General features: G+C 42.5%; 2 protein-coding genes across 4 annotated transcripts; one reads left to right on the top strand and one right to left on the bottom strand.

Annotated features, from left to right (window-relative positions):
- The first annotated feature begins 52 nt into the window (after positions 1 to 52).
- Positions 53 to 5,079, top strand: tmem30c (transmembrane protein 30C). Of its 2 annotated transcripts, XM_069707056.1 has the most exons (8): positions 53 to 709; positions 992 to 1,108; positions 1,204 to 1,311; positions 1,619 to 1,709; positions 1,800 to 1,946; positions 2,067 to 2,279; positions 2,506 to 2,696; positions 4,037 to 5,079. In XM_069707056.1, the coding sequence occupies exons 1-7, from the start codon at positions 512 to 514 to the stop codon at positions 2,691 to 2,693; spliced, it is 1,062 nt and encodes a 353-aa protein (XP_069563157.1). In that variant the 5' UTR covers positions 53 to 511; the 3' UTR covers positions 2,694 to 2,696; positions 4,037 to 5,079. The 2 variants fall into 2 exon arrangements, with proteins under 2 accessions (XP_069563157.1, XP_069563156.1); XM_069707055.1 differs by having other exon boundaries at positions 2,506 to 5,079.
- Positions 4,640 to 22,231, bottom strand: dcbld2 (discoidin, CUB and LCCL domain containing 2). Of its 2 annotated transcripts, XM_069707054.1 has the most exons (15): positions 21,799 to 22,163; positions 17,865 to 18,089; positions 16,413 to 16,550; positions 12,848 to 12,899; positions 12,697 to 12,769; positions 10,216 to 10,349; positions 9,995 to 10,035; positions 9,358 to 9,570; positions 8,264 to 8,388; positions 7,584 to 7,728; positions 7,335 to 7,484; positions 7,144 to 7,237; positions 6,994 to 7,043; positions 6,760 to 6,894; positions 4,640 to 6,077 (listed from the first exon to the last, which is right to left on the bottom strand). In XM_069707054.1, the coding sequence occupies exons 1-15, from the start codon at positions 21,899 to 21,901 to the stop codon at positions 5,656 to 5,658; spliced, it is 2,100 nt and encodes a 699-aa protein (XP_069563155.1). In that variant the 5' UTR covers positions 21,902 to 22,163; the 3' UTR covers positions 4,640 to 5,655. The 2 variants fall into 2 exon arrangements, with proteins under 2 accessions (XP_069563155.1, XP_069563154.1); XM_069707053.1 differs by having other exon boundaries at positions 6,760 to 7,043; positions 21,799 to 22,231.
- Positions 22,232 to 27,923: the final 5,692 nt, after the last annotated feature.

Raw genomic sequence — 27,923 nt, 5'->3', positions numbered from 1 at the left:
TCCTACTGAGAATGTGAGGTCATGAGTTTACTCGCCCACCAGGAACTCCCAGTTATCACGGCATCCTCTGGATAGAGCATTTTAAAGCAACACAAAGAGGCCCTGAACCAACAACCGTATCTTCCACGGCGAATTCGAGTCGAGACATGAAAGAGTCTTCCGCATCATTTTGATGGCGCGTAAACGGAAACCCGCGTGTTCTCAGGAAGGAACTAGTAGAAAAGGCAGAAATCGGGCACGCATAGAAAAGTGGAAGGAACAGAAAGTTAAGCAAAAGGATCGTGGTTAATGAGTAACAGGCCACAACGCTCTCCCCCCACCCTGCAAAGCCTGCTGGGAAAATCTCTTGGCAAGCAGAGTGCTGTGTGTGTGTGTGTGTGTGTGTTTAGGGAGATATCGCTGAAATAAAAATAACAGGAAGAGAAGATAGAGCAGCGCCTCGTCGTTCGCACTTTTTCAACTCCAGCTGTGCACCAAGTTCCTCTTCCGTCCCCGGCCGACGGCTCCTCTCATGGGCAAAGCGAAGGGCAAGGTTGGGCCCCTGGCTCGGAGGCCCGACAACTCGGCTTTCAAGCAGCAGCGGCTGCCTGCCTGGTCCCCCATGCTAACGGCTAACACCGTGCTGCCTTTTTTCTACCTCATGGCTTTGATATGCATGCTGCTGGGAGTGTGGCTGCTTCTCACCGTGCAAAGCACGCAGGAAATAAAGGTGAGTGAAAAGTGCACTCGTTTACGAGTGCTCATTTTTGACGTCGGGAAATGATTTGGTGGGAAATACACGAGGCGTGTCTGCCGTTGTGTTTGCGTGTGTCAGAGAGACGGAGAAGAAAAGCTCAAAAGCCCTCAAGGGCAATAAAAAAAAAAAAAAAAAAAAAAAAAAAAAGGGAGTGACGGAGGGGAAAGAGCCAAGGTTCCCTTTTGAAAACGGCTAAACAGGAACACTTCACTTGAAATGGACTGCTCTTTAACTCCCTCCGTCTTGTCCTTCCAGCTGGACTACACGGAGGCCGGCACCTGTGATGTGTGTTTTGAAAAGCGTAAAAATGTGAGCAACGCGGCTCAGACCTGCAGCTGCAAGGTGGTGCTGGGCATCGAGAAAGCCATGAAGGTAAACGAGCCTTTTAAGTTCCCCTCACACAGTTTGACAAAACAATCAACATTCGCGCCCCGCGTGATGACGCGCGTCCCGCTTCTTGTCCCCAGGGAGATGTCTTCTTCTACTACGGCCTGAAAAACTTTCATCAGAACCTGCGCAGATACATGGACTCCAGAGATGACGGACAGATGGTTGGCAGGAAGCACAACTTGAAGGTTTGTCCACAGCGACGTGTACGACGCCATCAGAGCAACAGCCAGAGGACACGCTGGTGTCGCCGTGGGTGTTTTTCATTTACACGAGTAGAAGTAATGTAAAAACACTCCGTTACAAGAACTGCGCTGTTAAGTTTGTTTGTATTTGAAGACTCGATCTGAAAAACACAGCAGCTTCAGCTTCCAGAAATATGGAGTAGAATTCGGGTGGGAAGCAGCCTGAGACTGAAGTGCTCGAGTGTATTCTTAGGAATCTTCTATTTTACTTGAATATGATATTTAACTCCTTTTTCACTTCCTTCATTAGAACCCCAGTTCATATTGTGTGCCATTTACCAGAGATCAGAATAAACTCCCGATTGCTCCCTGTGGTGCTGTGGCCAACAGTATGTTTAATGGTAAACACCACTCACACTCACACTCACACTCACTCATCACTTCCTTCCTTCCTCCACATCTCCTCTGACCCGACGTATGCCTTCTCCCAGACTCCTTCACTCTGACCTATCACGCTTCCGGCCGTGCTCCAGTTCAGGTTCCTCTACTGCGGAAGGGCATTACTTGGTACACCGACAAAAATGTCAAGTACCGCAACCCAATGCAGGACAACTCGACACTGGCCCAAGTGTTTGAAGGTACGGAGTGACGTAAACCTGATCACGGGGGGCGGGAGGTGGGGGCGGGGGCACACTTATTTCTGTCACTCATTTGTGATACGTGATGTTGTTAAATATTTGAAACGGCCGTGTGCGCAGGTACGGGACTACCGCTGTACTGGCAGAAGCCCGTCTACGACCTGGACCCCCACGACCCGGGCAACACCGGCTTCATCAACGACGACCTGATTGTCTGGATGAGGGAGGCGGCTTTCCCCGACTTCAAGAAGCTCTACGGGGTTTTATACCGCGCCGACGAGACCTTCACCAAAGGGCTGCCGGCGGGGAACTACAGCATCGACATCTCGTACAGTATCCTTTCACCGCTGCTCGGGACACCTTCGTTGTGGGAACTTATGCGTGGGTTACAGGACGTTGCGCGCGTCCCATTGTCTTTTGTCTTATCTGCTGTCAAACAGTTAAACACGAGCGGGCACTATTTTAAGACTTCACGCTGGGGGGGGGGGGGTGCTTGTTTTCTCCACGGAGCTTCTCCTTCTGATCTCCAGTCCTGAGCCTTGACCTCGTGCCCTCTCAGACTTTCCTGTGCAGTACTTCCGAGGCAGAAAGGAAGTGGTGCTGACCACGCTGACCTGGTTCGGGGGTCAGAACCATTTCCTGCCCGTTGCTTACCTCGTAACCAGCGGCCTGATCCTGCTGATAGCCGTCATCCTCACGGTGGTCTGGTGGAAGTTTGGAAAGAATGGCAGAAACATGGAGCAGTGAAGGGTAAGAGGGTGCCGAGGAGGGAGACGGTGGAAAAACTTACACGCCGATGAGAAGCGATAATCGATGTGCCACTTAGGAGTTTGTTTTTGAGACAACAGGATCCTAAGTGACAACAGCAACACAGATGTGAACAAATGAAGGATAAGGAGAATGGTTTGAAACAAGAATGTTAATTTGGTATAATTTCACAACATGTGCAGGAACACCAATGAAGAAGTCTCGACATCTGGAAAATGACTTTCCTGTCGACTAAATGATCCACATGTGTGTGACGCCTTTTATTGTGATGATGTTGCTCTGAACACCCGCTTGTGAAAGCTGGGTGTGTTAGCTCTGGTTATAAGCTTTCTACACCGGCTGATTTTACTTGATAAACGTTTACTTTCTTCTTCTTTTTTTTTTTTTTTTTTCTTTTTAAAGCACACCATTTTGTTCACATGCTGTTAATAATTTATTGATATAATTCAAGTATTTATTATAATTCGGACATTCGATTTGACTAAAAATCCAATTACAATGGCGTTGAGACCGTACTTCACGTCTCAGGAAAGACAAAGTGGAAAAACGACACTTTTTAAAAGTTTCATGTCGAATACAGAAGAACTGTTGAACCCTGCAATGCCCTTTCTTAAACTTCAAGACAAGTTTTTAATAGTGGCGCCATTGAGGTTAGCCGCGGCAGGAAGTTTTTGTTTTTGTCAATTGTTTTAGATGCTTGAAATCCTGCCATCATATAACGCCACTGAGAATCTAGAGCCTCTCCAGCTGGGCTTCGTGCTTTGTGCCGAGACGACGTTTTGCGGGTATTTTGTCGTAAACCAAAATTGAAATGTTCATGATGGCACTTTTCACTTAAAGCAATATCATGCAGCAGCAGCAGCAGCAGCAGCAGCAGCCTCTGTGGCCACAAACGGTAATCGCGCAAAATCAATGCAAACCAGTGTTTGCGCTGTAAACTCATTCCAAGTCAGAATGCGTGGGACGCAGACAAAGAACAGCCGGTGATCTAAATCGCCCGCTTTGAAGTCATTTCAAGGTAAACTCGCTGCGTAAATGTTGCTTTAGGTGAACGCCAGCATCGCTGCAATTGATCCCAATGAGAACTCGGGACACAAAATGTCCCAATGATCCATCCGTTCCTTGTTTTGTGGCCGGCGGTAGTCGAGCAACATCCTCAGCCGGGTCTACGTAATTTGCGGCGCAATTGTTCGGGTTTGTGTACGTCGGATACACGCAAGAACAAAGACAAATCGTTTGTAAATAGATGTTTTGATGAACAGCTGAAGATAATAAAACATTTTCTTTTAAAAACTCTTTTTTATTTCTCTATGTACAATCAGTGAGAGCCACATAGACACAACCCATCTGTGACCCAGGAGAGCCGCCGCGGCGGCGGCGGCGCAGCTGTTTGAGCGACACCTTCCCCCCCCCCCCCGGGGGGGGGGGGGGGGCTCCCGTTTCCGTAGAGATATAAAGCGGCTCATTCTCCGTTCCTCCTCCGTCTGCGCTCCCGCCACCGAGTGATTGGTCGGATCAGTACCGCACGTGGGCAGGAGAGGAATGCAGTCTACTGGTGCTACACGACTAGAAGCCACGTCATACACAGTCCAGAAACACACACACACACACACACACACACACACACACACACACACACACACACGGATATGGACAACAGCTTCCCGCCCCCCACACACACACACACACACACACACACACACACACATTGATGCGCAAGGAGATACAAGGAGGGAACAAGTCACACCCAAAACGCATTGGGACAGATCAAACACCAATTTCAACACTGGACAATCACCAAGTTCGATCCAAAAGTTCAGGACAGACACGCAAACTATGAAATCATCACAGCTGGAACATATTTCCGATGTACCTTTTCTTCTACCTCTAAAAAGCTGTTTTTCCTACATTAAGACTGCTTTAAGTTTTGTTTTTTTGGCGACGTTGGCACGATTGTGAAAGTCTGTTGTAAATCATAAACACAGAAAAGGCAGCATTTGGTCTCCGATACCACAAACAGTATTTTCTCTGTGTGGGAGAGGCCTGGGAGGGGGGGGGTTCACTAGATAGATTCTCCCGTTGAGCCTCTTCAAGTTAAAATACAACATCTGACAGGATTTATGAAAAAAAAAAAAAAAAAAAAGACTTATTTGTCAGTCAGGTGTCCACAACAGTGCAACCCCAATTCTTTGATCTGCTGTCAGTGAGGGTAGCGGTGGTGGGGTATTTATTAGTGAGAGTCTCTCCTTATCAGCAGGATGTGAAATACAAATAAATATCAGTAAATCATTTGAGTTTTAACAGGATTGCAGTAATGGAATCACTAGAACTATACACAATTTCAAGTCATGCTCTTTAAACAAAGTAAGACAAAAACGTACCGTGGAAAGCTCGAGTTTCTCTGCACAGGAGGAACTCTTCGACCTCAGATGAAGGGTACACATGCGATTCATTTCATAAGAAATCCCTTCGATTTGATGGATGTAAATCATCCGGTACATTTCGGTTGAACCTGCTTCGGTATGGAACAGAATACCGACGGCAGAATGGAAATCACAGTTTCACAGGATGCAAGACCTACGAAGAATCACAGAACAGGGACAAAGTCTTTATCAAATAGTAGTCAGCTTTCTCCTTTTTCCATCCCCTCCACCGTCCGTTCATCCGACTCCCGGCACGCACACATTCATCTTTGTGGTTTCAGTGATAGGACTGTAATGGCACTGCACGGGCAGTTTGTGACCATGCAGAAACGTTTAGGCGATACAGACATCTCCAGATGAATCTAAACCTAAGGTAGTGTTCATTCAAGACTCGGAGCGCTCACAGGTTCACACCTCCTCCACCTCCTCCTCCTCCTCCTCCTCCCCCGACAACCCTCTTGTCTTTGTCCTTTGGGTTGCGTCGAGGGGCAGGTTAAGTTCACGTCAATCGCAGCTCTTCAGCTCTGTCCCGTTGACTTTTGAGTGCTGCTCTGAGGCACCTGATAGGTCAGGTCCTCCGTGGGCGTGGCCTGTCCGGTGGCGTTTTTGGGCGTATCGTAGGCCGACCTCCCCGACTGGCTGCTGTCCGTCCGTGCGAGCAGTGAGGAGGCGGGCCCGGCGCCCATGAAACTACTCACTGTGGAGAGCTGCGTCAGAGCGGAGCTCCCCGACAGGTGGCAGCCCATGTCCACCACGATGGGGGTAGCGTATTCGGATCCCGAAGCCGGCAGCGGCTCCGCGTAGGCGTGGTAGACGTCCGGAGAGATGGGGGCGTCGTACAGGTCTGGATCCGAGTATCCGGGTTCGGGCCCCTCGTCTGGTTTAAAGGTGGACCGGGCTCCTAATGTCGTTACGCCACTCACCAGCGGCTGGGCGTATTCTGAACAGAAAGCACATTGTAGAAAATCAATAACCGAGGGCATCTTACCTGATGTCCATATTCTCTGAGAAACAAAACTATTGACTTTCTAAGCACAAAAAAAAAAAAAAAAATGCCGCAGTAAATCATCAATATTTCTAGAATAACATGACATCATCATTAGATGCGAGTCTCTCCTCGGGTGTACACGGCGTCGGGGTGTTTCGGATCGTTGTTTAGTCGTCGTCCTACCGCCTTTGTTTTCAAGCAAAGCTGTTTTCAGTCAAAAAGCACTTCAAAACAAAACACTTAAATAAAATCACTTAGGCGCTAAAGAGACGGATGTTAATAAAGGTCAAATAAAGCGATGTAGTAGAGAGAATATTGGACTTCCAGAAACACAGACCCAAATTCTTTGTATCTGCTGCTCGTGTAAAAAATGTTTCCTAGCAACTTGAAATGCGGCGATGTTTCCCTTTGTGGGCAAAAACAAAAAAAACTAACTAGAATTACAGCCTCGCGACCGTTTGCCTTCGCTGACCACTCGAGTTCCAGTTTACGGTCTGAACTCAAGATAGATGTTGCTGCAGAGACGCTTTAAATTTGAAGGCTTCACCCGCAACAACACAGAAGATCCAGACAGTCGCCACGATTCCCCCGAGACGCCGCGACACGATTCACGAACACCCGGAGCAGCTCGTACCTGCGGGTTCGGCGTGCAGCCGCGGCACAGCATCTCTCCCCGTCAGCCGGCCCACTTCGCTGCTGCTGTACCGAACCGAATCCTCCGTCTCCACCATCTTGGAGGGCAGCAGCTGCTTCATGCTTTTCCACCAGTCTGCAACAGATGCACAAAGAGATCCACAGAGTTGCACCAACGAACTCGGGAAACTCATCGAGACGCACCGAGCGGCGGCGCTGAGGAGCGATGACGTACCCGTGCGATCCCAGTGAGGAAGATCGTACGTTCCTTCAGAGCTCTTTTTCCTTTTAAAGAGAGAGAAAAGAAAAGAACAAAAAGTCATGAAGATTTGAAAACTAAAGTTTTCAGAAGCGCTGTGATGAAGAGGAGGAGAAGAATCCAAACCTGTTCCTCCAGTGCCAAGCACAAACCACAGTCACGATGAGAGCGGTCAGGACCATGACCAACACAGGAACCAGAACTGCTGCCAGCGCCACGTCTAAGAGCAAAAACACTACAGTAAACTACAAATGATAAAAAAAAAAAACCTCCGTTGAGGATCAAACCATCTCTTTTCTTTTGAAAATCAGACGCACCTTTGCCAGAGTGGGGCGGCATAGTGGTGTTTCTGATGTCGGGGGTGTGTGTGGTTTGGCCAAAGTGAGGTGGGCGTTTTGTACCCACTGTGGGGGGATTATTCCGTGATCGAGGTATCATCCTCCCCGTTGTCTCCGTCTTCCGCCTCGCTGTCAAAAAAACAACAAACAAAAAAAAAAATTGCATCTTGGATCCTTGAAACTCCAAATACTCTTTTGTTTATTTGCCAATCAGCAGACTTTATTTACCAGGGACTTGGCAGCCGAGCAGCTCCAACTTGAGTGCGATTCTCTGGTGCCACGAGGTGGGATTTACCCTCACAAACCGGGCCTCGATCGGAGGAATGAAGTTATTCCTCACCTCGTGCAGATAGTTGATGTTGCCTTGGAAAATCTAGCATCAAATGAGAACAACAACATGATTGGTGCCAGAGGTTCAAACCCAACTGTGGGCCAGTAGTAGCAGCTGAGAAGGAGAAAAAGAAAAGAAAAGAAAAAGAAAAAGGTCTGTGGACAAATGCATTGCAAGCCATAAGCTGATTATTTTCCAAAGATAATAACTACTTCCCCCGACAGGGTAAGAGCCCGTGAGAATCCCAGCAGAGAGCGGATCATCGACAGCAGCTCCAGCCTAACAACCCGGCCGCTCAATCCATATCCATTCATTATTAAAGCCCAAGTGTCCTGACTTGTCTACCACAGCACTTAACTCAAACCACTGGCTGCTCTCATTTCCTGCCATAAACATCTCTTAGTCAATACCAGTTGCTATGGAAACCATCCATGTAAGTCTCCCTGCAGCCTTCTAAAGTGACATTTTGGTCCATTTGCACTAATTTGAGAGACAAAAAAAAAAAAAAAAAAACACCCATTAAAGCGAATGATGTAATTGTTGAGCCAGCAGGGTTTATTGATTCGGTGGCTGTTACCTTGTCTTGTGTAGAGTTTGCTTCCCGGTAGCTGTACCACTGCTTGCCATCGTAACTGTACAGGACCCGGTATGCTGAGACGTAGTACTGGTACTCTCTCAGGGTAGAACCGGTGGTGGTGATGACTGGACGGATGGACAGAAGAAAGGAGAAGGTGACGACTGATGACAGCTGACTCGACTGTAAGCGCCAACAAGACTCTCGTCTTTCTGAAATCGCTCCCTATTTACGATGCATTGAATTGAACCGTGTTTACTGGCTGCCATTTTGAGGTGAGATGATACCGAGTCGTAATTCTTCATCAAGGAAATGCCGTCTTCCCATCAGACATCCTAAAAAATACATCCAGAAAATGTTTCATGAGGAATGTGGTTGTTTTGAACAGAAGGTTTAATCTTCCAGCTCCTGTTTTATTGTGCTTTATGTTAACGCATCCATGATGTGTGTTTATATGCAACCATAGACACTCTCAGGCCAAAGGAACTTTTTAATAGTTCTAACAATTGTTAAAGGAAGTACCCTCCCCCACACCCCACCCGTTTTTTTTGTTGTTGTTGTTTTTTTTTGTCTGCACTGCAGGAACTGAGAACATTTGTAGTTTCAAAACGCCACCATGAGGCACTTTTCTTTTTCTTTTTTTTCCGCTCCTCCTTCGAGGTTGCACAAGAAGAACTGTAATGTGCGTTGATTGGTTAGGCTTTGGAACAAAACATGGACAAATTAGAGCGTCGTCTTACATCAACTTCCACGGCCATCCAATAGTTGTGATATTTCACAATAATGACATAATGTAAACCTCATGGTGGCTCTAGAGGGAAAAGTCATCACCAAACTCGTTCAGCTTCATCCACCGGAGACAAAACTTTTAAAACAATCCATCCAGTCTGGACCAAAGTGATGGACTGACTGACTGACTGACTGACATCATCACTGCAACATTTAATCCATCACCATTAATAAAATTTTCACAGGTGTTTTAAGCCTTAGGGCCCATTTTGCTGTAAAGCCTGACAGACAGTGGCTGTAGTATATATTAGTTTATCCTATATATATATATATTTTTTTTTTAGGGTTGTGTTCATGTAGTTCTGTACCTGTGAGCCGCTTGTCCCTCTTGAGATCCACCTGCAGCCACTGCTGCTGGTCACTGTGCGACGGTGCCCACGGCAGCCCCGCCTTTTTAAGCCGCGCCCCTGACGGTGCCCACACCCGCTGACGGGTGGCGTCGCTCCAGTCCCACACAGACGAAGCGTTGAGCTGAGTGTCCGCAACACCACCAGACTCCAAACCCAGCGTCCCGTAGCAGCCTGAAAACACAGCGAGCCCAGTATCGTCATTATTACATACAACATAAAATATTCAAGACACAATGAGATTTAGTGCACAAAAGAGGTCATAATTTTTTTTTTTTTTTTTTTTTTAAGGATTCACAGATTCATCTGTTTGGATGAAGAATGAGGGATCTCTGCTCATTAACCAAACCAGATGTACTGCAGGTTTTCTGGCTTTACGTTAGAAATGTAGGTACAAAGAGCTCAGAGTAAACCAGATTGAACTCTGAGCATTTAAACTGGCAGGTGCGTTAGTTAGTCCCAGTTTGTTATGCAGACTTATAAAACATTACAGACGAGGCAAATAAACTGGATTAAAAGTACACATGCAGACGGTGACAATTACATGGACAGGACTCCCCCCCCCCCCCCCAGGAAATACTAAGGAACCAAAACTCACCGTTGGTCCTGAAGGTGAAGAGGCTGTTTGACAAAGTTCCTCTGAGGAGACGGTGTGAGATGAGAAGATAATGTAAGTATCACTTATACACATTCTTCTTTGTTTTTGTTTGTTTTTTTCACGGAAAATTTACTCAAAAATATATAGTGAATATAGTCTCCTGGCAGGAGAAAACCCAGTAGACGAGCAGGGAGGAGTATTTTGTGCGCCAGATCTCTTACCCAGTGGAAGTGACGTTGTTGGCCAGTGTGCCCTCATAGTGAGGGATGCCTTTGCTGCTGACCACGTTGATCCTCCCGCCCCCAGCGTTGGACGCCACACCTGCATGGACAGCCGCCACACACAGAGGGGAGGACTGCGGAAAGAGAGACAATGTAAGAAAGACTCCACTGGGAGATATTTATAGTCACATAAACAGTCCCAGGAAACACATCTGATCAACTGTGAAGAGGATGCTCATGAGACTGAAAACAGATTAGGAGGAACGGCTTCGTTTGGAACGCAAGACAACAGCTGTGTTGTTCTTTGTAATTGTCTGGAAGAGGAAAGAAAAATCACCAAAAAGGTTCAAATAGTTATCTCCCAGCTGCTTGTAGGCTTTTTGAAATAACTAGCAAACCAACACGCCGTCATTGATACATTGGCTGATGTTAGATTATTGCGGGTATATCAGTATTGACGTATACAGTATGTCAGCCAATAACTGACAAGAAATTGGTGAACAGAAATCTACAACGTATATATGAAGTAATTCAATTAATGCTGATTACATAGTTTCTCCACCGGAGTACTGACAAGTTGGCTTAAAATGTCCCATTTAATATATGTGTATATATATTGGTTACAATTCTTTAATAAACAAATCTAAAGTAAGTTTTAAGATTAGAAACATTTTAGAGTTTTGCACATTACGAATATTATTATTAATATTCAAAGATTATTATTATTATTGTTGTTGTTTGTATAATTTTCCGATCATTTTCGAGTCCCATTCCAGACGATGTAATATATCACCACATGAACCGGGATATTTTGAGGTTAAAATATTTGGCTGAAGTTTTGTGGAAAGAATAGAGACTGCATCGGTTGCTCCTGTAGCAGAAATGCAGGTGAAGCTCAGCAGTTCCTAAAAACACTTCCTGACAACGTCCCTGTGGTGGAAAAGGTTCAACAGGTACTGATTTTCATAAACGCGAACAACCGGTACTTTACAATTGGCAAATGCTGTCCAAGTGGAAGTGAGAGGGAACAGGCAGTACTGTTTCACAGCAGGATCGCTTCACCTTCCGCCCGAGGCAGATAAAAGCTGATGAGTCAGGATGATGTCACCTCTCTGCGCAGAGGATACTGCGAGGCACTGATGGTAATGACTCACTGTCGGCCGCATTCCTGTCCAAACCTGCTGCCACATCACCGAGAAGCTGACAAAACCCGACTCCGCTCTGGCCACAAGCGCCCTCCGACCAGCAGCTGGTCGACTTGAGGTGGAATTTCATTACTGGAAAAGTCCCACACTGGAATTCACAGCTGACCCACAGAGTGACAGGCGCACATATACTGCACAAGTATATTCACACACACTCACACTCAGAGGCTGCCACAAGCGATCAGCACTTGCCCTGTGACTCTTAAAACTTCCCAAAAACACACACCACATCCTAAAGAGAACCGTACCAAACCACTAACACAAACACAAAGTAGTGCTCCAAACCAACGGAGGAAACCACTCAAACACACATCTGTGATCAGTGTGGAAATAAAAAATAAAATAAATAATTTTTTTTTTTAAAAAACAGCACAAGGATCACATAAAACACTCAGGCAGAAATAATAATAATAAAAAAAAAGATAAAGTGAGCTGTTGGCTTGTAATCTGGGTGGAGCAACTGATCCCTGTGTGATACAGTCAAGTATGCTTCTACAATTACTATTGTGTTCCAGTCAAGTGTCTCTCAAAGAAGACAAACATGAATGAATCACAAGAAAGATCCAGTCGTGCACGCACAGAGCTTCTCTCTCTCACACACACACACACACACAGCTACATACACACACATACACACATACAACCACACACACACACACACACACACACACACACACACACACACACACACACACACACACACAGGGAGAGCTCTCCTCAGCACCCTCTTGCAGCTGGACTGGATTACAGGGTTATTATTTTCAGCCAAACTATTATCTCACCTCCCTTTCACCCGCTGACCCTGCCCCTCCTCTGTTCCTGTGGGGCGCCTCGCTCCCCGAAGCACACCCCGACGCTCCTCCCTGTCCTCCCATCAGCCAGTAACACCACCCACCCACTCCCTCCCTTCCCTACAAAATCCTCAAGCTCGAAACATGAGGTTATCAGCCAGAGACTCAGCGTCTATGACCTCACGCTCTGCAGGGGTGCTGTGAGGTCATCCGTCCAGGACATGCATACCGCAGAGAAGGGGCCCATTTACACAAGAAGTAACACACTAAAAGATATGCAAACATGTGGCTCAGAAATAGATAATAACTCAAGACAAAAGACTAGTGCAAGGCCTTGACAACATGAGTAATAAAGCAGTGATGATGCGGTGGTTCCAGCGAGGATCATGAGCACACAGCAGGAGACCACTCGAGCCGGTGACTCACTCGGGAATGTGACGCAGGCGACAGCGACTGCCACAAAGAAGAACACCGCATGTACTCGCCTCTCTATATCCATTAGGTATAGTTCCAGAAATCTCCTCCGTGGATGTCAAGCAGCCCGCTGGACAGTATTTACTGAGAAGAGAGACACACAGTAAACGTCTGAGCGTTCGATTGCGGCACAATTATCCGCACAAAGTAAACAGTACTTACCTGAACTCTGCCTCGGGGAAATCGGTTCCTTTGTCCTGACAAGTGATCAGATCTGCGAAGGCAAACAAACTGTCAGAACTGGTTCGCCCGCACGTTCCTGTTAAACTACCGCCACCATTTTTTGCTTTCCGTTTCTCTCCCTTTTTTTTTTATACACTGCAGTTCTTCTTCAAGAACAGCAGTGTTTTTCTTTAGGTTTAGGGCTATTTTGAACACCGGTATTGAACATTTCAGAGAGCTGCCAGGGCGAAGCTGCCACACCGTCCTCGGGTTGGGCGTGGTCGGGCCAGAGAGCAATTTTTTTTTGTTTTTTTTGGGGCTGCAACTGACAATTATTTTCCCTGTTAATTAATCTGGCAATGACTTTTTTGATGAAACGTATAGCCTGTAGAATATCTAAAAAAACAAATAGTGAAAAATAGCAACTTCCCAAAGCCAAAAGATGTCCAAAAACTAGATGAGTTCAGTTTCAGATGATTTTGAAATGAAGGATTTCCTCAGACGACCTTGAGAGACTGAAACCAGAGAATGCACTATTCTTGCTTGACAAACGATTCGTGGATAATCAAAATAAAACTGACCATCCCAAATTTCCCAGCACAAGTTTAAGCATTTTACCTGCTTGTTTTGTTCATGCAACAGCCCATCAGTCCCGCAGATATTCAGTTTACCATCATTCGATCAAAGAAGACAGAGAAACCCAGCAGGTACTCGCATTTAAGAAACTGGAATCAGAGGATTTTGGTCAAATTTGTTCGTGAACAAAAAAGTCATTTCACTTCAACTCTGAACACATCAAAGCCCTGCAGCCCAACAATGTGTGTGTTGAGTGTTGACACGAGTGCTTTAGTGACGAGGCAGACCACTGATGTCCGACAGGATGATGTGGGCTGCTGGGAAACTGATGTAAACCTCGTGGCAACGGTCAGGTCTCGGAGATTCTTGACCACAACATCAAACAAATATTTATCCGGTAAACCAACCGGTGAGTCAAACTGACAAATAGCAAGTCGCCACGGTTACTGATTTACTTAGCTGAGCAAACTGTCCTCCCACGCTCATCTGCAGGATCAGGTTACTGTACACGACTGGGAAACGCACGCGTGGACTCTCTGGTGGAAATAGTGTCTGGGTCGGTGCACCGACGGCCTCGTTTCTCTCCCGGTGCGATTCACTCCAAACGAGATGACCACCGAGGCAGATTTGAATACTCTGCTGCACACGCGTCACTGCCTTCCTCTGCTTGTGGCCTCCAATTATCCGTTTGTCTGAAGTCACCGCAAATGTTCCACATGACAGAGCACGCCTTCAAAAACTCAACTGACGCTGTACTACCAGTGTTCACATTAAAGAGATGAGCCACCAGTTTTAAGACATCAAAATCCGTGTGAATGGATCATTCACACAAACCAAACCAAATCAAATCAAATCAAATCAAACACACAATAGACAGCATCTGGTGAATCAAGAGCATACCTATGGCATCATTTATCAAGCTGACAAAGACACTTTCTTTGCTGCTGTGATATTTATGCAAAGATACTCCGAGATAATTAACGCTGATGCATTTGAGATATTTGGCTGTATTTGTTTTGTTTAGTCTTAAATGTTTTGGGGTTTGTCATTTTATTTTCAGTACCAAAACTTAAATGAAGTGTTGGCACTTTTTTTATTATTATTATTAAGTTCTGTTCAGGAATCTGAAAAGTCAAAAGTAAAACATGCAAACGAAACGACTAGTGTGAAAGCTATTTTTCAATTAATCACCTCATCGATTAGTCAATCAGAAGAAACGTTTGATACGTGACTATTGATTCCTGTCTAGTGTCTCAAAAAAAAAAAAAAAAAAAAAAGCCATAATTTTCACATTTTAACTTCTTAAATGAGAATATTTGTTGTCTCCCTCTGGTTTATATCTGCAAGTCAAACATATTGGACTGTTTGTTGGATAAAACTGGAATCCTCCGGGTCTCTGGGAGATTGTGATGGTGATTTTTCACCAGTTTGTGGACTGATTCATTGATCAAATTAATAATAACGAACCTTTAAGCAAGATGTTTCATTAAATTTCTTCAGTGTTTTCATCTTCTTGGTTTTAGGTCTGTTGGCACATTGAAGGTAAAGACTCGATGCACCAGAAGACACAACACAGTTTGTCTGTGAGTATCTTGAACGCTCTTGTTCATCATCGGGAGGACAAAATGTTTGAGACACCTCTCACTATCATGTAGATCACCAACTTCTACTTTGACCTCAGTAATGCTTGAATTTACACTTTTCTGACATTGTCGCCAAAAATGAAACATTATAAACTTCTTAAAAGGGTAAATGTAGAGTTCTTGTATTGGACCACATTCGAGTGTTCCTGGTAAAAGGAGCCACTGAATGTAAAGGCTTTGATGCACTACAGTAATGATGAGCTGACACTTTTATTCCATTTGAGATTATTCGTATACAAGCCGGTGTCAGGAGGGAGAGACAGAGGCACGAGAGCCTATCACACATACTTCAGTAATAAATCCCTTTAGAGAACAGTTTGGCGTTTCTCGCGGCGAGAAGCGTTTTACAGTAAAACCACAAAATATCATTACTTTGTCTATTACTCTGACTTCCTCTCGCCTCTCGTTTCCTCAGCGGGCTTCACGGTGCCTCTGTATTTCCCCTGCTTTCTTTTACCAGCCACGCTCCGCTGTAAACCATCGCAACCCTCAGAAACGACGCAGAGGATTCACACTTTCTACACCGGGAAGGCTGTTCAATTTCAGTCGGATTAAGTCGGATTGGAGCCCATTCGGCAGTGAGCTGGGACCGAGAAACCTTCTTTAAACAGCTTTCCGCACATCTGCTCTCTGCTCAGCGCGGTCTGTTCTCTCGTTTAGGCAAGAAAAACAATCATTTGAGACGATGCACACTAGCACGATCAGGCTACATGCTGCAGATGGAATTCCAGATAAGCGGCTGATCAGAATATACCATTCAGAGCAGAGCAGCGCCTTATCGCTGCTGTGTGTTTGAATACGCTCTGAACAGTCAGCAAACACCACATCCTAAGAGCTTCTATCATTTGAGAGTCAACTGTTACTGGTAAATCATTTTCACAATTTCATGTTTCAACTTGGTGGTGGTGGTGGGGAGGGGGGGGGAGCCTCCGAGCACAAGGTGAATCCCGGCGTCGGGAATTTCCACAAAGTAGAACCGACGATAAACGGAGCGATGAATGAATGAAGTTTTTACACGACAACGGTTTCCAGGTGTTAGACAAAGCCACATATTAAAGATCTGTGTGCATCAGTGTCCCCCCAGGACAATCTAATTACTTCACAGCCGTTACAAAATAAGGCGAGGGGGAGTGGGGGTGCAGAATAAATAAAACAGATGTGACTTGACACAAACAAACACAATCACCAAGGTAACGCTCAGCTCCAGGGCCAAAACAGACAACTAACCAGGCTGGAAATTGAGATCTCTAAATGACATGATGTGCCTGCAGGCTGCAGGCTGCAGCCCTCAGATGACACACAGGTGAGATGAGACAGCCAGGTGAGTGAGCGGGAGAGCCTGTTACCTGTGTGTTCAGTGGTGGAGAAGGACAGGTAGAACCCACGTCCAGTGTAGTGGGTCCCGCTCATGAACTGGACAGTGACCTGGCTGCCAGTGGACTCGATCAGCTCTTTAACCTTCAGACCCAAACCGCAGTACTTCACTGTAAAACAGCAGGTAGACGCAGATAAAGACACAGACACGACAAAGAGACACTGGGTAGTGACAAAAACCTGTTTGGTTTAACTTTGTAACAAGTTATGTACCAGAAAGCATGAATTACATTGGATGATAATGCAAAAAAAAAAACTGTCCTTGACCAGAGGTTTTACTGTGGGCTTATACATCATAAGAGCAGCCCATAATGCTGGAAACAGTCTTCAATAGATTCAGTATGCATGAAAACTTTGTATTTAAAATGAATTTCACAAATGTCAATATATTTTTGTCTGGGTTTCTGCAGGATTCTCAGACCTCTTTTACCTGTTTTATGGTCAGACCTCAATATTAGTGTGATGTAAAGCCAGGAGGGCCAACGTGGCTTAGAAATACTTATTATATCACATTTTTCAGTCCTTTAATACTGTAAATCAGTATTGGTAATATGCCTTTGAGATAATAAATTAACATGACCTGGGCCCTGATAACCAACAGGAAATTGGAGGAAGAATTTAGCAATTAAAAAGCTTAATTAAGCTCAGTTTTTGCTCAAATTGACACTTTCCCATTAGCAAAGTCCAATGTTGAAATTATGAAAGAAACATTACCAGGCTTCTTATTCACAGTGTGCACTGACTGTTGCTTTCACCAGGTAAGAAGACCTAAGTCGCCTGCTGTATATTAAATCAGCCACACCAGGATAGACCTGCTTACTGGCTTACATTATGAAATGCAGGTCTCACAGTGTTACGAAAGTGAAAGCTAATCGACTCCCCTACTTTCATCTAATATACCAAGTTTCGTCTGTGTATGTAAACACAAGACAGTGATGGAGATGATGGGATGCATACAGATCAGGGAAGGGCCAACGGCCGCTGTCTGTTCAAACGAGACTCGCTCATCCGACAATGTCTGACAACGTCTGAAGGAAAAATTGCATTGTCATTTTAAACAGCTGCACTGAAGGTCAAAGTGAAAAGCCACTCGGCATAAAGAAGGAGCAGGTGGGACGACACTTATTTAAGGGGCTATCGGCACACATCATTCAGTCAGTCTCTCGGTGGTACTCAATTACTCAAAATACTATTTCGTTATCAGCGTAGCAGCAGGTCAACAGATCATAAAATGTGTACAATTGCAATAATAGTCTGTTGACTTGCGTGTCATGATACGATACCATGACGATGGTCTCTGGTGGCCTCTGCTGATCCCCACGCAATAAAACAAACAGTAACTCCTTATTGCGAACTGGCTGCACGGACGTATTTAAATTGACTGCTGTAGGCGGGTGACCACTTTTTCCATTTTCCACTCTCACCAATCTCGCTCCTCTCCGGTCCGATGCCGTTGTAGAGGCGCAGGTAGTTGACCTGGCAGTCGCTGTTTTCTATGTCCAACGAGGCGAAGCGAAAGTGAATCCTCTTGCCACGAGGCACGCTGATCTCCCACTCGCACACCGTGTTGTTGGGGTATGTCCTCGGGTACCCCAGAGAGGACAGCGTCCCGCTGCTGGGGCCGAGCACACTGGGGCCACAGCCATCACCTGCAGGACGGCACAAACACACCGTTTCAGAAAACACACCGAGGGCAGGAGGCAACGAGGACGAGCGCACGGCCAGAGCTTTTGTTGATTCAACTGAAGACCGCATTTCATAAGAATCATGTAAATTAGGAAACAAAACAAGAGTTATTTACAAATGCATGGAAACCCCTGGGCATATTCTATATTATGTTGATTTTTGAAGTGAAAACAACTAAATACAATCCCTTTAGCAAGCAAACATTAATATTATAATCATCAATGCACTGTTAGTTTTCATCTTATGAACCTAAAAATTGTGCAACAGTTTGGTCCCCGACTAAGTCGGTATTTAGAAACCCCCCCTATTTCCAAATCAACCTTTTTTTCTCTCTTTGTATTCTTGGTTTATAACATTTCACACGCTCTCCCTTGCATACTAATTTAGGTTTAAAGATATTTTTAGGCCGTCTAGCAGCCTGTTTAATATCTGACCAGAGATTTTTGAATGATCTTGAAGTTAGCGGACTCTGACGGCCGCTCCAAAAGCTTCAGTTTGTGTTTCTTGAAGTGGTTTGTGGTGGATTTTGAGGTCTATTTTGGATCATCATTCAGTTGTCGAGGCCAGCCTGTTTTCAGTTATGGGTCTCTTGCAGAAGTGGAAGAAAATAATTAATAGTTTACGTGCAAAGATTTATGGCAGACAGTGGTTCATTTTGTGTGCTGCGAACCGTCTCCAGCTATTTGACTGAAACATAACAACATAAACTGAGACAGGAAGTAGCGTATACGAGTTTTCCTAAAATTAGATTAAAAATCATCTCATTACCAAAAACCTAATCATAACCCCTGTATTGTGATTTGTATCGTATTACACGCCATAGTCTCTTGACTGAGTGCATGAGATTTGCTTTTGAGCTGATAATTCACTCATCCGTGCGATGTTTCCTGTGCCACCAGCTGCTATACAAACTCCCAAGTAGAATATTTCCATCTCCATTCTTAACAGTTGTCAAGTTATTCTTGTTAAACGCACCTTTACTGATTCTGACCAAAGAGCTCAATGAGGTTGTTTTTTTTTTTTGCCTTCCTGCTCAGCAGACGTGCGGTTTTGTATTTTATCACTCTTACAGACTTCGTCTCGACTTCCACATTTCCCCTTTATTGCCATTTCTTGGTGATATTTCAGACAGTGGAAATTTCAATCTGGAGGCAGTATTAAAACCTTTTTTAATAGTTTATGGGCATCCGCTAACATCATTTTCACTTCCTTGGTCATTGCATGGAGAAGTCAGTGGTTGTTGAGCATTTTCACAAGATTTACAGAGTCTCAGAATTGATCAGGTATGTAACTTTCATCAGGTCACATTTCCTACTGATAAATGAGTCAATTAAGGTCTTACAGGTTTACAAGTAGAACAGTTTCCAAATTTTGCACATACCACACTTTCTGTTCAGTTTTTCCCCCATTGTTTAGGTTTATGAATTTAAACAGTAACCGTGCATTAACATTTGAATAAATAATAAGGGGATGTTTTATATTTTAAATAAAATATGTGTAATTTGCCTTAAAACAATATCAATGCGCTGTAGCGAGTGCCGTGACTGACATGTCACTTCGTTACAGTGAATGCGAACACTGAAGTTTAGCTGGAGTCAATCCCACTTGCACCGTCCTGCAGCCGTGAACTCTCACAAGCACATGAAGTGTGACTTGATCTACAGCTCACAATAATCCAACTCAAGTATTTCCTTCAGTTTGCTAAAAAAAAAAACAATGCCAATCTGTTATGATTGTACCGAGTCTGTTTTTAAAGGAAAACTATACATCTGTAACACGTTTTATAAGATTTATATCTTCAATACTGAATGCAACAGATAGTAATGAAGTCAGAAACTGAGACAGACTGAAGTATTGATCATCATTTTGTTTTTCAATGGGATTTGTTGGGACTTAGAAAAATACAGACTAATACCACACATATTTTTTTAGTTATCTATTTTTATTTTTATTTTCCTATTGAGACACTGAGATCCTGTTAACATTACACCATGCTCAATCTAGTGCGTCTACAATCAAACATTAATGACATTGGTGTAATTATTTATCAAAACAAAACATTAGATTTATGCTCTAGTTCAGGACTCTCAAAGTTAAGAAAGCACAGCTTTACTTTGTCTAATGTGATAGTAAACTGAATTGTGTTGGGTTTTTCCATCTTTTGGCGAAACCAAACAAAACATTTAAAGCCATCTGATTGGAACCAAGTATCTTGTGATTTCAACAATGAGGTTTTCTCACTACTATCTGAAGCTTTATACACCAAATAATTTCAAGAAAACAATCAACAGATTGACCAATAACAACAACAAAAAATCATTGTTAGTTGCTTCCCTAATTTATATAAAAGTATCTGCCAAATGAGTATAATATAATGCAACAATTGGGTTCAGCAGAGTGGTAAGCATTAAGCTGGGTTTGACTTTTTTGGCTGTTCTGCAGAGAACATTGTCGCATTAAACTGAGGAACCAGCCGTCTGATTTATTCGTTTTGTTCGTTTAAGATGGCATAAATCAAATCTGAGACAATTTAAAGACGGTGAAATTCAGTTTACTAAAAAAAAAAAAAACCTTGACCTTTTGTCTTTTGAAGGAGAAGTGTGTTTTAGTGTCCGCTGAGCTCTGAGCTGTCAGAGAGCAGACATTGTTGATGTTGTGGGCTCATGGCTCTGAGATAACACTGCAGTCACGCTTCATGGTGCTAAGTGGATGTTCTGTGGGCCCGGAGTTATGCAAGAGCCTCTCAATGGACAAGATCCAGATGAACAGGACAAAAACAAAGCAGCTCCCCTCATTCTGACTCACAAAAGTTCCTGACTTTCCTCAACTTCTCTCCAAACAACCCAGAAAAACACTTTAATTCAACCCTCAACTTGTATTACCAACACCTCTTAACGTGAAACTGTAATTCATTTGAAATGTACAACATACTGTGTCCACGTGTTTACAGCCCCAATCTCTGGTCACCTGAGGTTAGCTGTCGACTATAAAAAAAATAAAAAAAAAAAATAAAAAAAGACTTTTATTTGTATTTACACACAATATAGAAAAGCGTCTCCAATCAAAATACATTAAGTCTGTCGCGGCTGTAGCATTAGCTTCAAGGTAGTAGTAGTAGTAGTAGTAGTAGTAGTAGTGGGCTACCTGGAAGGAGAAACAAGGCCACGAGCTCCCAAATGTACTGTTGTCTCGTACACACAGCCCTCAAGAGCCAGACCCCGTGGAAAAAAACGGGCATTTTAAAAGGTAACTCGTTTACTGGAAACGCAACAAAGTAACAGACCATGACTTTGAACTTTAAACAACTCAGTTAGGGCTACATGTTAATTCAGCCAGCAACAAGTCCACCCAGCAGCGATTATTCCTTTACAATCTCACTTTTTTTAGGAACCGGTTCGCCTGGTTTCACTACTACCGTCTTTCACCGCAAAACACCGCGACGGGCGGCGGCGAGCGTGTATAAACCAAGCGTCCACACGGCCTTGTAAGGTAGCTTTAAGTTTACAATACACCTTAAAAAAAAAAAAAAAATTAAAAAAATAAATATATATATATATATATTACTAAAACACCTTTACGGTCTGTGTTTACACTTTAAGAGCAGCGTGGCCGCGTGTGTGCGCGGTTCCTGCCGGGCTCCTCCAGTTGTCACCGCAGCTGTGTGGCACCAACCTTTCTGCGCTCGACAGCCTTCCGTGGTGAGAATGATGAGAATCGACAGGACGAGAACCCCTGCCCCTGTCGGTCCCCTGCCCACCATTACCGCTCTGCCCATAGCAGCCTGCAGTCTGAATGCATAATGCTCGCTTCTGGACCGGCTGCACCGCTTCAGCCTGTACCGAGGAAACAAAAAAGAAACACAAATCTTCCAACTCCTCGCGAGCGAGTCCGCGTGCGCTTTACTCCCGAGGCTGTTATTTTTATTTATTTTATTTTTTTTTGTATTCTTTTTTTTTTTTTTTTCCTCCTCCTCTTCCCTTCTTCTTGTCGTTTAACAATCCAGTGGTTTGCGACACTCTCACTATGGAGGTAACTGATCCATACACACATTCAATCTGTGAAGCTACTTCCTCCACCGAGGCTCCTCCTCCTGATCTGGAACTGGGATACCCGAGTCCCCCAAGTGGTCTGAATGATCCCAGATTTACCAGCAGCCACCCCCTCAAAGTAACCCCCTCAACACCTGCTGCAATCTCATGATACAAACGCACCCAAAACTCCACCTAGTCACCAAATGCAAACCCTTGGACAAGCAGCCAGCAGATCCAATAATCAATGTTCTGTCCCCAATCTGCTAAGAGTTTGTTGTTGTCTGTCTCTTGAACTTGAGGAACATTTTTATTAAAAAAAAATTTTTTTAAAAAGTAACATTCTTTGTTATATGACCTATTTAAGAAAAAACTGTAATAAACAGCCCAATGATTTATTTAAAGGTACACTTCTTATGTGATGTTTTATTTAGCCTATCATGTGCTATACTAGGCACAGTCCTGTAAATATTAAAAAAAATAAAAAAATAAAAATAAATAAACTTCAATAAAAACATTTGCATTGAACACCAATTTCATTTCATATACGATTTGGCTTTGGCTATATTAATTTAGGACACTTTTGAAATCTATTCTATCCAATTTTTTAAGTCACAGTTCTTTTATAAAAGTAATTTCAGCATTTATTGTGAAATATTTGCTCAAATAAATTATACATGTCATTCAAGACAGAATCTGACATTTAACAAACACAATACAAATTTTAAGAAAATATATAATTTTATATATTTTGGAAATAAAGTTGTACTATTACAGGGGGGGGGAATCATGATTTAGAATATGTTTATTACAAGAAAAATTTTACATTTTGTGCTGGATGTGTGAAAATACTTTGGTTTTGTTCATATTATATAAATATTATCTAAATAGGCTAAAAACATTAAGGTTTTCTTGAATCAATCTATATCCTCCTTTTTTTCCACAGCTATTATTCTTGAAATATTTAGACTTTATTCTAGTCATATTAAGAGTTTTTTTCTTTAAAATTCAAACTTTTTTCTTGTAATATTACAATTTTCTTTTCAAATATTTGACTTTTATTCTGTGAATCTCAGAATCTGCTCTTATACAGTACAGTATACTGCAGCAGTAAAAATAACTTATTTAATGACTTCTGCGGTTCCTGGAGCTCTACTATTTTATGAGACATAATGATCCATGTGAGCTGATAAACTATAGTGTCTTTTACCCAGCCGCCCTCTCTTTAATAGTCCATTAATGTGTTGTCTGTACATCCAAATCTGACACAAGAGAATAGTGGGAAACCCAAATTATGAAAGTAAGACTGGGACAGAAAGATGCTGATTGTGGCTGATTAATGACTGGGTGGCTCACATCTTATGTCCCAGCTTTGGCTGGACATTTCAGAATATCCAAGCAGAGACTTAAGAAATATCCACTTATTGTTGTTCTACAATACACCCTCACTTGGCAGAGAGTCTCGATGTGATGCAACTGTCAGAGTAACCAATAGCAACATGTAGCAACAAACACAGTTTTAGCCTGTAGGCTCTGAGTAATATGTTGGATGATTCAGTGGGTTTTTTTTAGTTTTTTTTTTTTGCTTTGGATGGATGGGTCAGTGTGTGTGCTTGTGTGCGTGCATGTGTGTTTGTTCAGAACTATAGAAAGATGTTAGTGAGGGTGTAAGAACATATAAACAGCCAGATAATCACTCTTGCTGTAATTGCGCCCTTCTCTCTGCCCCTCGCCTACGTCCTTCTCTTTTACATTCCCCATCTCTTTTTCTTTGACACATTTGCACAAGGGGGACATGCACATTATTTTCAAAATGGCCATTCTACTAAATTCCTCTAAAACCTCAGTATAGATACCATGCACGAAGGTTTGTAAAAAATAATAATATAAACAAATGTTCAGTCTGATTCAACCCAGGAGACTAAATAGCAAACAGCCTAAATAATTTTTTCTAAGTATAGCTTTTAAACTCATGTGTTTCACTATAATTTCTTCATTGTTTGGACCCCAATGTCGAACTGCAGTTTTGTCTGTAGGAAGTAGTGACCATCTTTACAAAAATTGGGCTTTAGTGAAGCTGATAAAAAAAAAAAAAAAAATACACTCATTAGCCACTTTATTAGGTACACCTGCTCATTCCATTGTCATCCAGTGCACCAGTTCTGGGGAAATGCTTTTATTCATGTGTCACTGCTGAGGTTTGAGACCACAAACACGAGAAATAAATGCATAATTTCTCTTTTATAGCATCTCATTTGTTCAAAATCATGTTTATTTACCAAATATTAGGGAAAGTTTCAACATATCAAGAATTAACCAATGTTTTCTGAGTTACTGGAGAGAACATTCTAGGTATTATTGAATAATTGGGTGTAAACTGTCAGAGAACATTTGATTTTATCAAGCGTCCTTTTCAACAAATATCCAACAGGTGGGAAATGTGGCCACAGTTCTGCCATGTCTTCCAACATGCTGCTTCTTTTTTACACTTGACATTGTCATATGTGTAATGCAGATGTAACTTTCAGCTCTGGAGCTTTTTCCTGTATAAAAACTTGTCTTTGAATCAATCTGATGTTGCCTCGAGGTTGGTTGTAATGTGATTTGCTCTACTGGAAGTAATCATCTTATATCAGAGATCTATATCTTGACTAACAACATCCGTATAGTCGTTACTTTTGATGCACTGGGTTTTCTTGTGCCCCAGAGCGACACTGGTGATTTCTGAGCCGATAAGTTTACAACTTCAGAGATATTTATACCTTGAAGAGCCATGGCTGGAAAGCTGCATATTTTTTGAGAATGGCTGTTCAGACTCAAACTATTGAAATGAGATTGCGCCACTTGGTGGTCACATTCTGTTAAAACAGTGCTGTCTTCGGATTGTTCACTTGTTCACTATATGGCATACATAGTGGACAAGTGGTCAATCAGAGTGGATTTTGTTAACTATAAAGTTCACTATGTGGTGGACCATTCAAACGCAGTGCTTCTGATTTCTTTTATGTTGACTTTCTATGTGTGAAAGATAAACTTCCTGTAACTTCCTGGCTTACATCATCTTTTTAAGCTTTATTTGATATCACAGCCTTCAGCATCCACAGTCTACATGTAGTTATATCTGAAAGGAGATACATTTCAAAATATCAGTTTGTTTAATGCAAGTCTAGAACTGAGTGTTGGTTATTTGACGATCAGCATATCTTTATTTTGCCATATTAGACAATCCGATGAGGGCTGATGAGAGACGTTTGAGTAGGAAGACAGTTACGTAGAGATTTCTTATCTCATGTCGGACTGCTGTCTGCACCTGTTGGTCCACATCTGAGAGAACCATAACAGGAGATAACCATGTAGCATAATTCATGAGCTGAATCATCAATAACTTATTTTTGGATCTTTATATTTATCGATTCAACACAAGTATCAATGTTCAAAGTAAGTCTCGGCACTCGACATTGATCTACTTGTGCTTGTTGTAAAAATCTCTGTAACCACCAAGTAGAAGAGACAAACAGTTTCATATAGATTTAATTACTATCTCTTACATCAGTCCGTATAAAGCTAATATTGTAGGGCTATATATGATTATTTATAAATTTAAGCAAACAGATGCTTTAATTTCTCTCGCATACTTCAAACCTAAGTGTTTACACGTCTACCTCTTCCCTCGCTCAGGTCAGACAGATACCACCTTTCATCTGTATACACTTTCCACCCTTCATGACTTGACTTTTTGATGACATCTGGAAAAGTAAATAAATGTTACCTTTGATGATGTCCAGGCCAATTGATCAGTATAATTACTGCTCACTGATGGAATCAGATAAGATTAAAAGAAGCATTACTGAAACAGAACGGTGAATAAAACCAGTATAAATGAAATGTTTCAATAATGTATAACACTCTAGTTTTCAGATCCTTCTTGTACATGATGGAAACAGACAAATACAACCTCTAAGAGTCACAAACTACAGATCTCATGGCACAAGGTTATGAATGATATTGATCTGTTGTTGAGGGAAATTAATGGCATTTGCATGTAGCTGTTCCTGCTCAAGAAGGTCAACAGATGCAGGAAAAACCTGCTGGTATTCTACCACACTCAGCTGTAAAGGGAAGCTTGGACTTTAAAGAATTCAACCAAGGTCCTGACGGAGACCACAGGGTCAGGAGTTTCCATCGGGCTCCGAAAGCAGAAATCTCGCTGACTTACATTAGACTTTTATCACGGATCCAGTAAGTGACCTCAAGATCAGATAACGCGCAGATACACAATATTAAATCAGTGAGGAGCAGTGCCTTTTATTTGAACTGTTGTAACTTTGCTCCAGGCCATGTGTTTTATCCCCGGACATAACATTTATGCACGGTAGAGCGTCTCCACTGGGAGTCAGTAGAGGGCACAGACCCATGGCAAACCAACCAGTGACCTGTAGAAATAAGTTGGCCTTTTCACCCTCTCACCAGAAGTGTAAATCTATGCAATATTATTATTTATAACAACCACAGGTCCTTAGACATCTCCAGATGGATTTTGCAAAGGAAAAGCAGACAGTTGTCTCATGTTGAACTGTTTGAATTAAAACTGGAGCCAAAATTTATGCTATAATGTCATATTTAATGTGGTCAGTCACACCCAGAGTGACTAATTTATTATTATTTATTTATAATTCCACACTGTTACAATATAAGTGTTATTGTCTGGTATGTGAAAAAAAATTGCGTTTGCAGACGGGTAAAAAAATATGTGGATTTTCTTTGATAACTCCAGGATATCTCAGGGTTACAGGATCTATACTTAGGATTAGATTTAGGGTTGTGAGGTGCTGGAAGTAATATCAGTGTATAAAGCATATTGTCTAGTTTCAATCTGGTTTATTTTGGGATTGCATCTGTCGGTTCTGAATCCTTTTTTACAGAAAATTCGACTCGAAATCATGATCATAGAAAACAAATGGATGGGAACAAACATGCACGTGTTTTTACAGAACGCTAAAGTAGTATATACAGTCAGTAATGAATTTAAGTAATAGTTAAGTATTTGTTTAACACTGGAGTGCTTCCACTTCCACTGCAATATCATACTTTCATTATATTATAACATATTTATCTTTTAGATGTAAGTATTAAACATTCATCCACACATTTAACAAAAAGTTACCTTGTAGCTGAAATGTGACATAAAACATAAGATAAACACAATTCATAAAGGATTTTAAACGTGTTCAAACTTAACCTACGACATTAATAACAATTTGCATGTAAAGTAATTCTGAGACATACATATACAAATATTATTTAACTATGTGTGTACATGTATTTGGCAAATAATATTTTTTTAAATAGCTTTTACTTGAAAGTATTTGCAAAACACAATGCAAAATAATTTTTTTAACATAAACCTGTTATAAAATAATATATACCACATACTGCAATGGGAGTTTAAACTTATTTTTCTGAATGTTAACTCTTGCTGCACTCTGGCTTGGTGCAGGTTGGTGTTTAATATAGAGACCTTTTGTGCTTGCATTAGTTTTTCCAGACCCTTTATTAATCTGATCAGGAGTTACTACAACATACACAGTGCTAGAAGACCTCTGCTCGTCTTGAAAAGGCCTTCGGGTGATGTTTTATTGCAGCGCTGCACACGTGTTTCAACTCTCACGTGATCCAAATCATTATTTGTTTCCCTGCAGATTTATGTTTAACTTAATCAATGTAGCTTTGACAGACAGCAGACCCAGGCGGTGTTTTGTTCATGCATGT

This window comes from Brachyistius frenatus, unplaced genomic scaffold (assembly GCF_029030835.1).
Source record: "Brachyistius frenatus isolate BFR_SWC_R1_liver_20210118 unplaced genomic scaffold, ASM2903083v1 Contig_66, whole genome shotgun sequence".
Classification (NCBI taxonomy): domain Eukaryota; kingdom Metazoa; phylum Chordata; class Actinopteri; family Embiotocidae; genus Brachyistius; species Brachyistius frenatus.
This window is presented reverse-complemented; position numbering and strand designations above follow the sequence as displayed.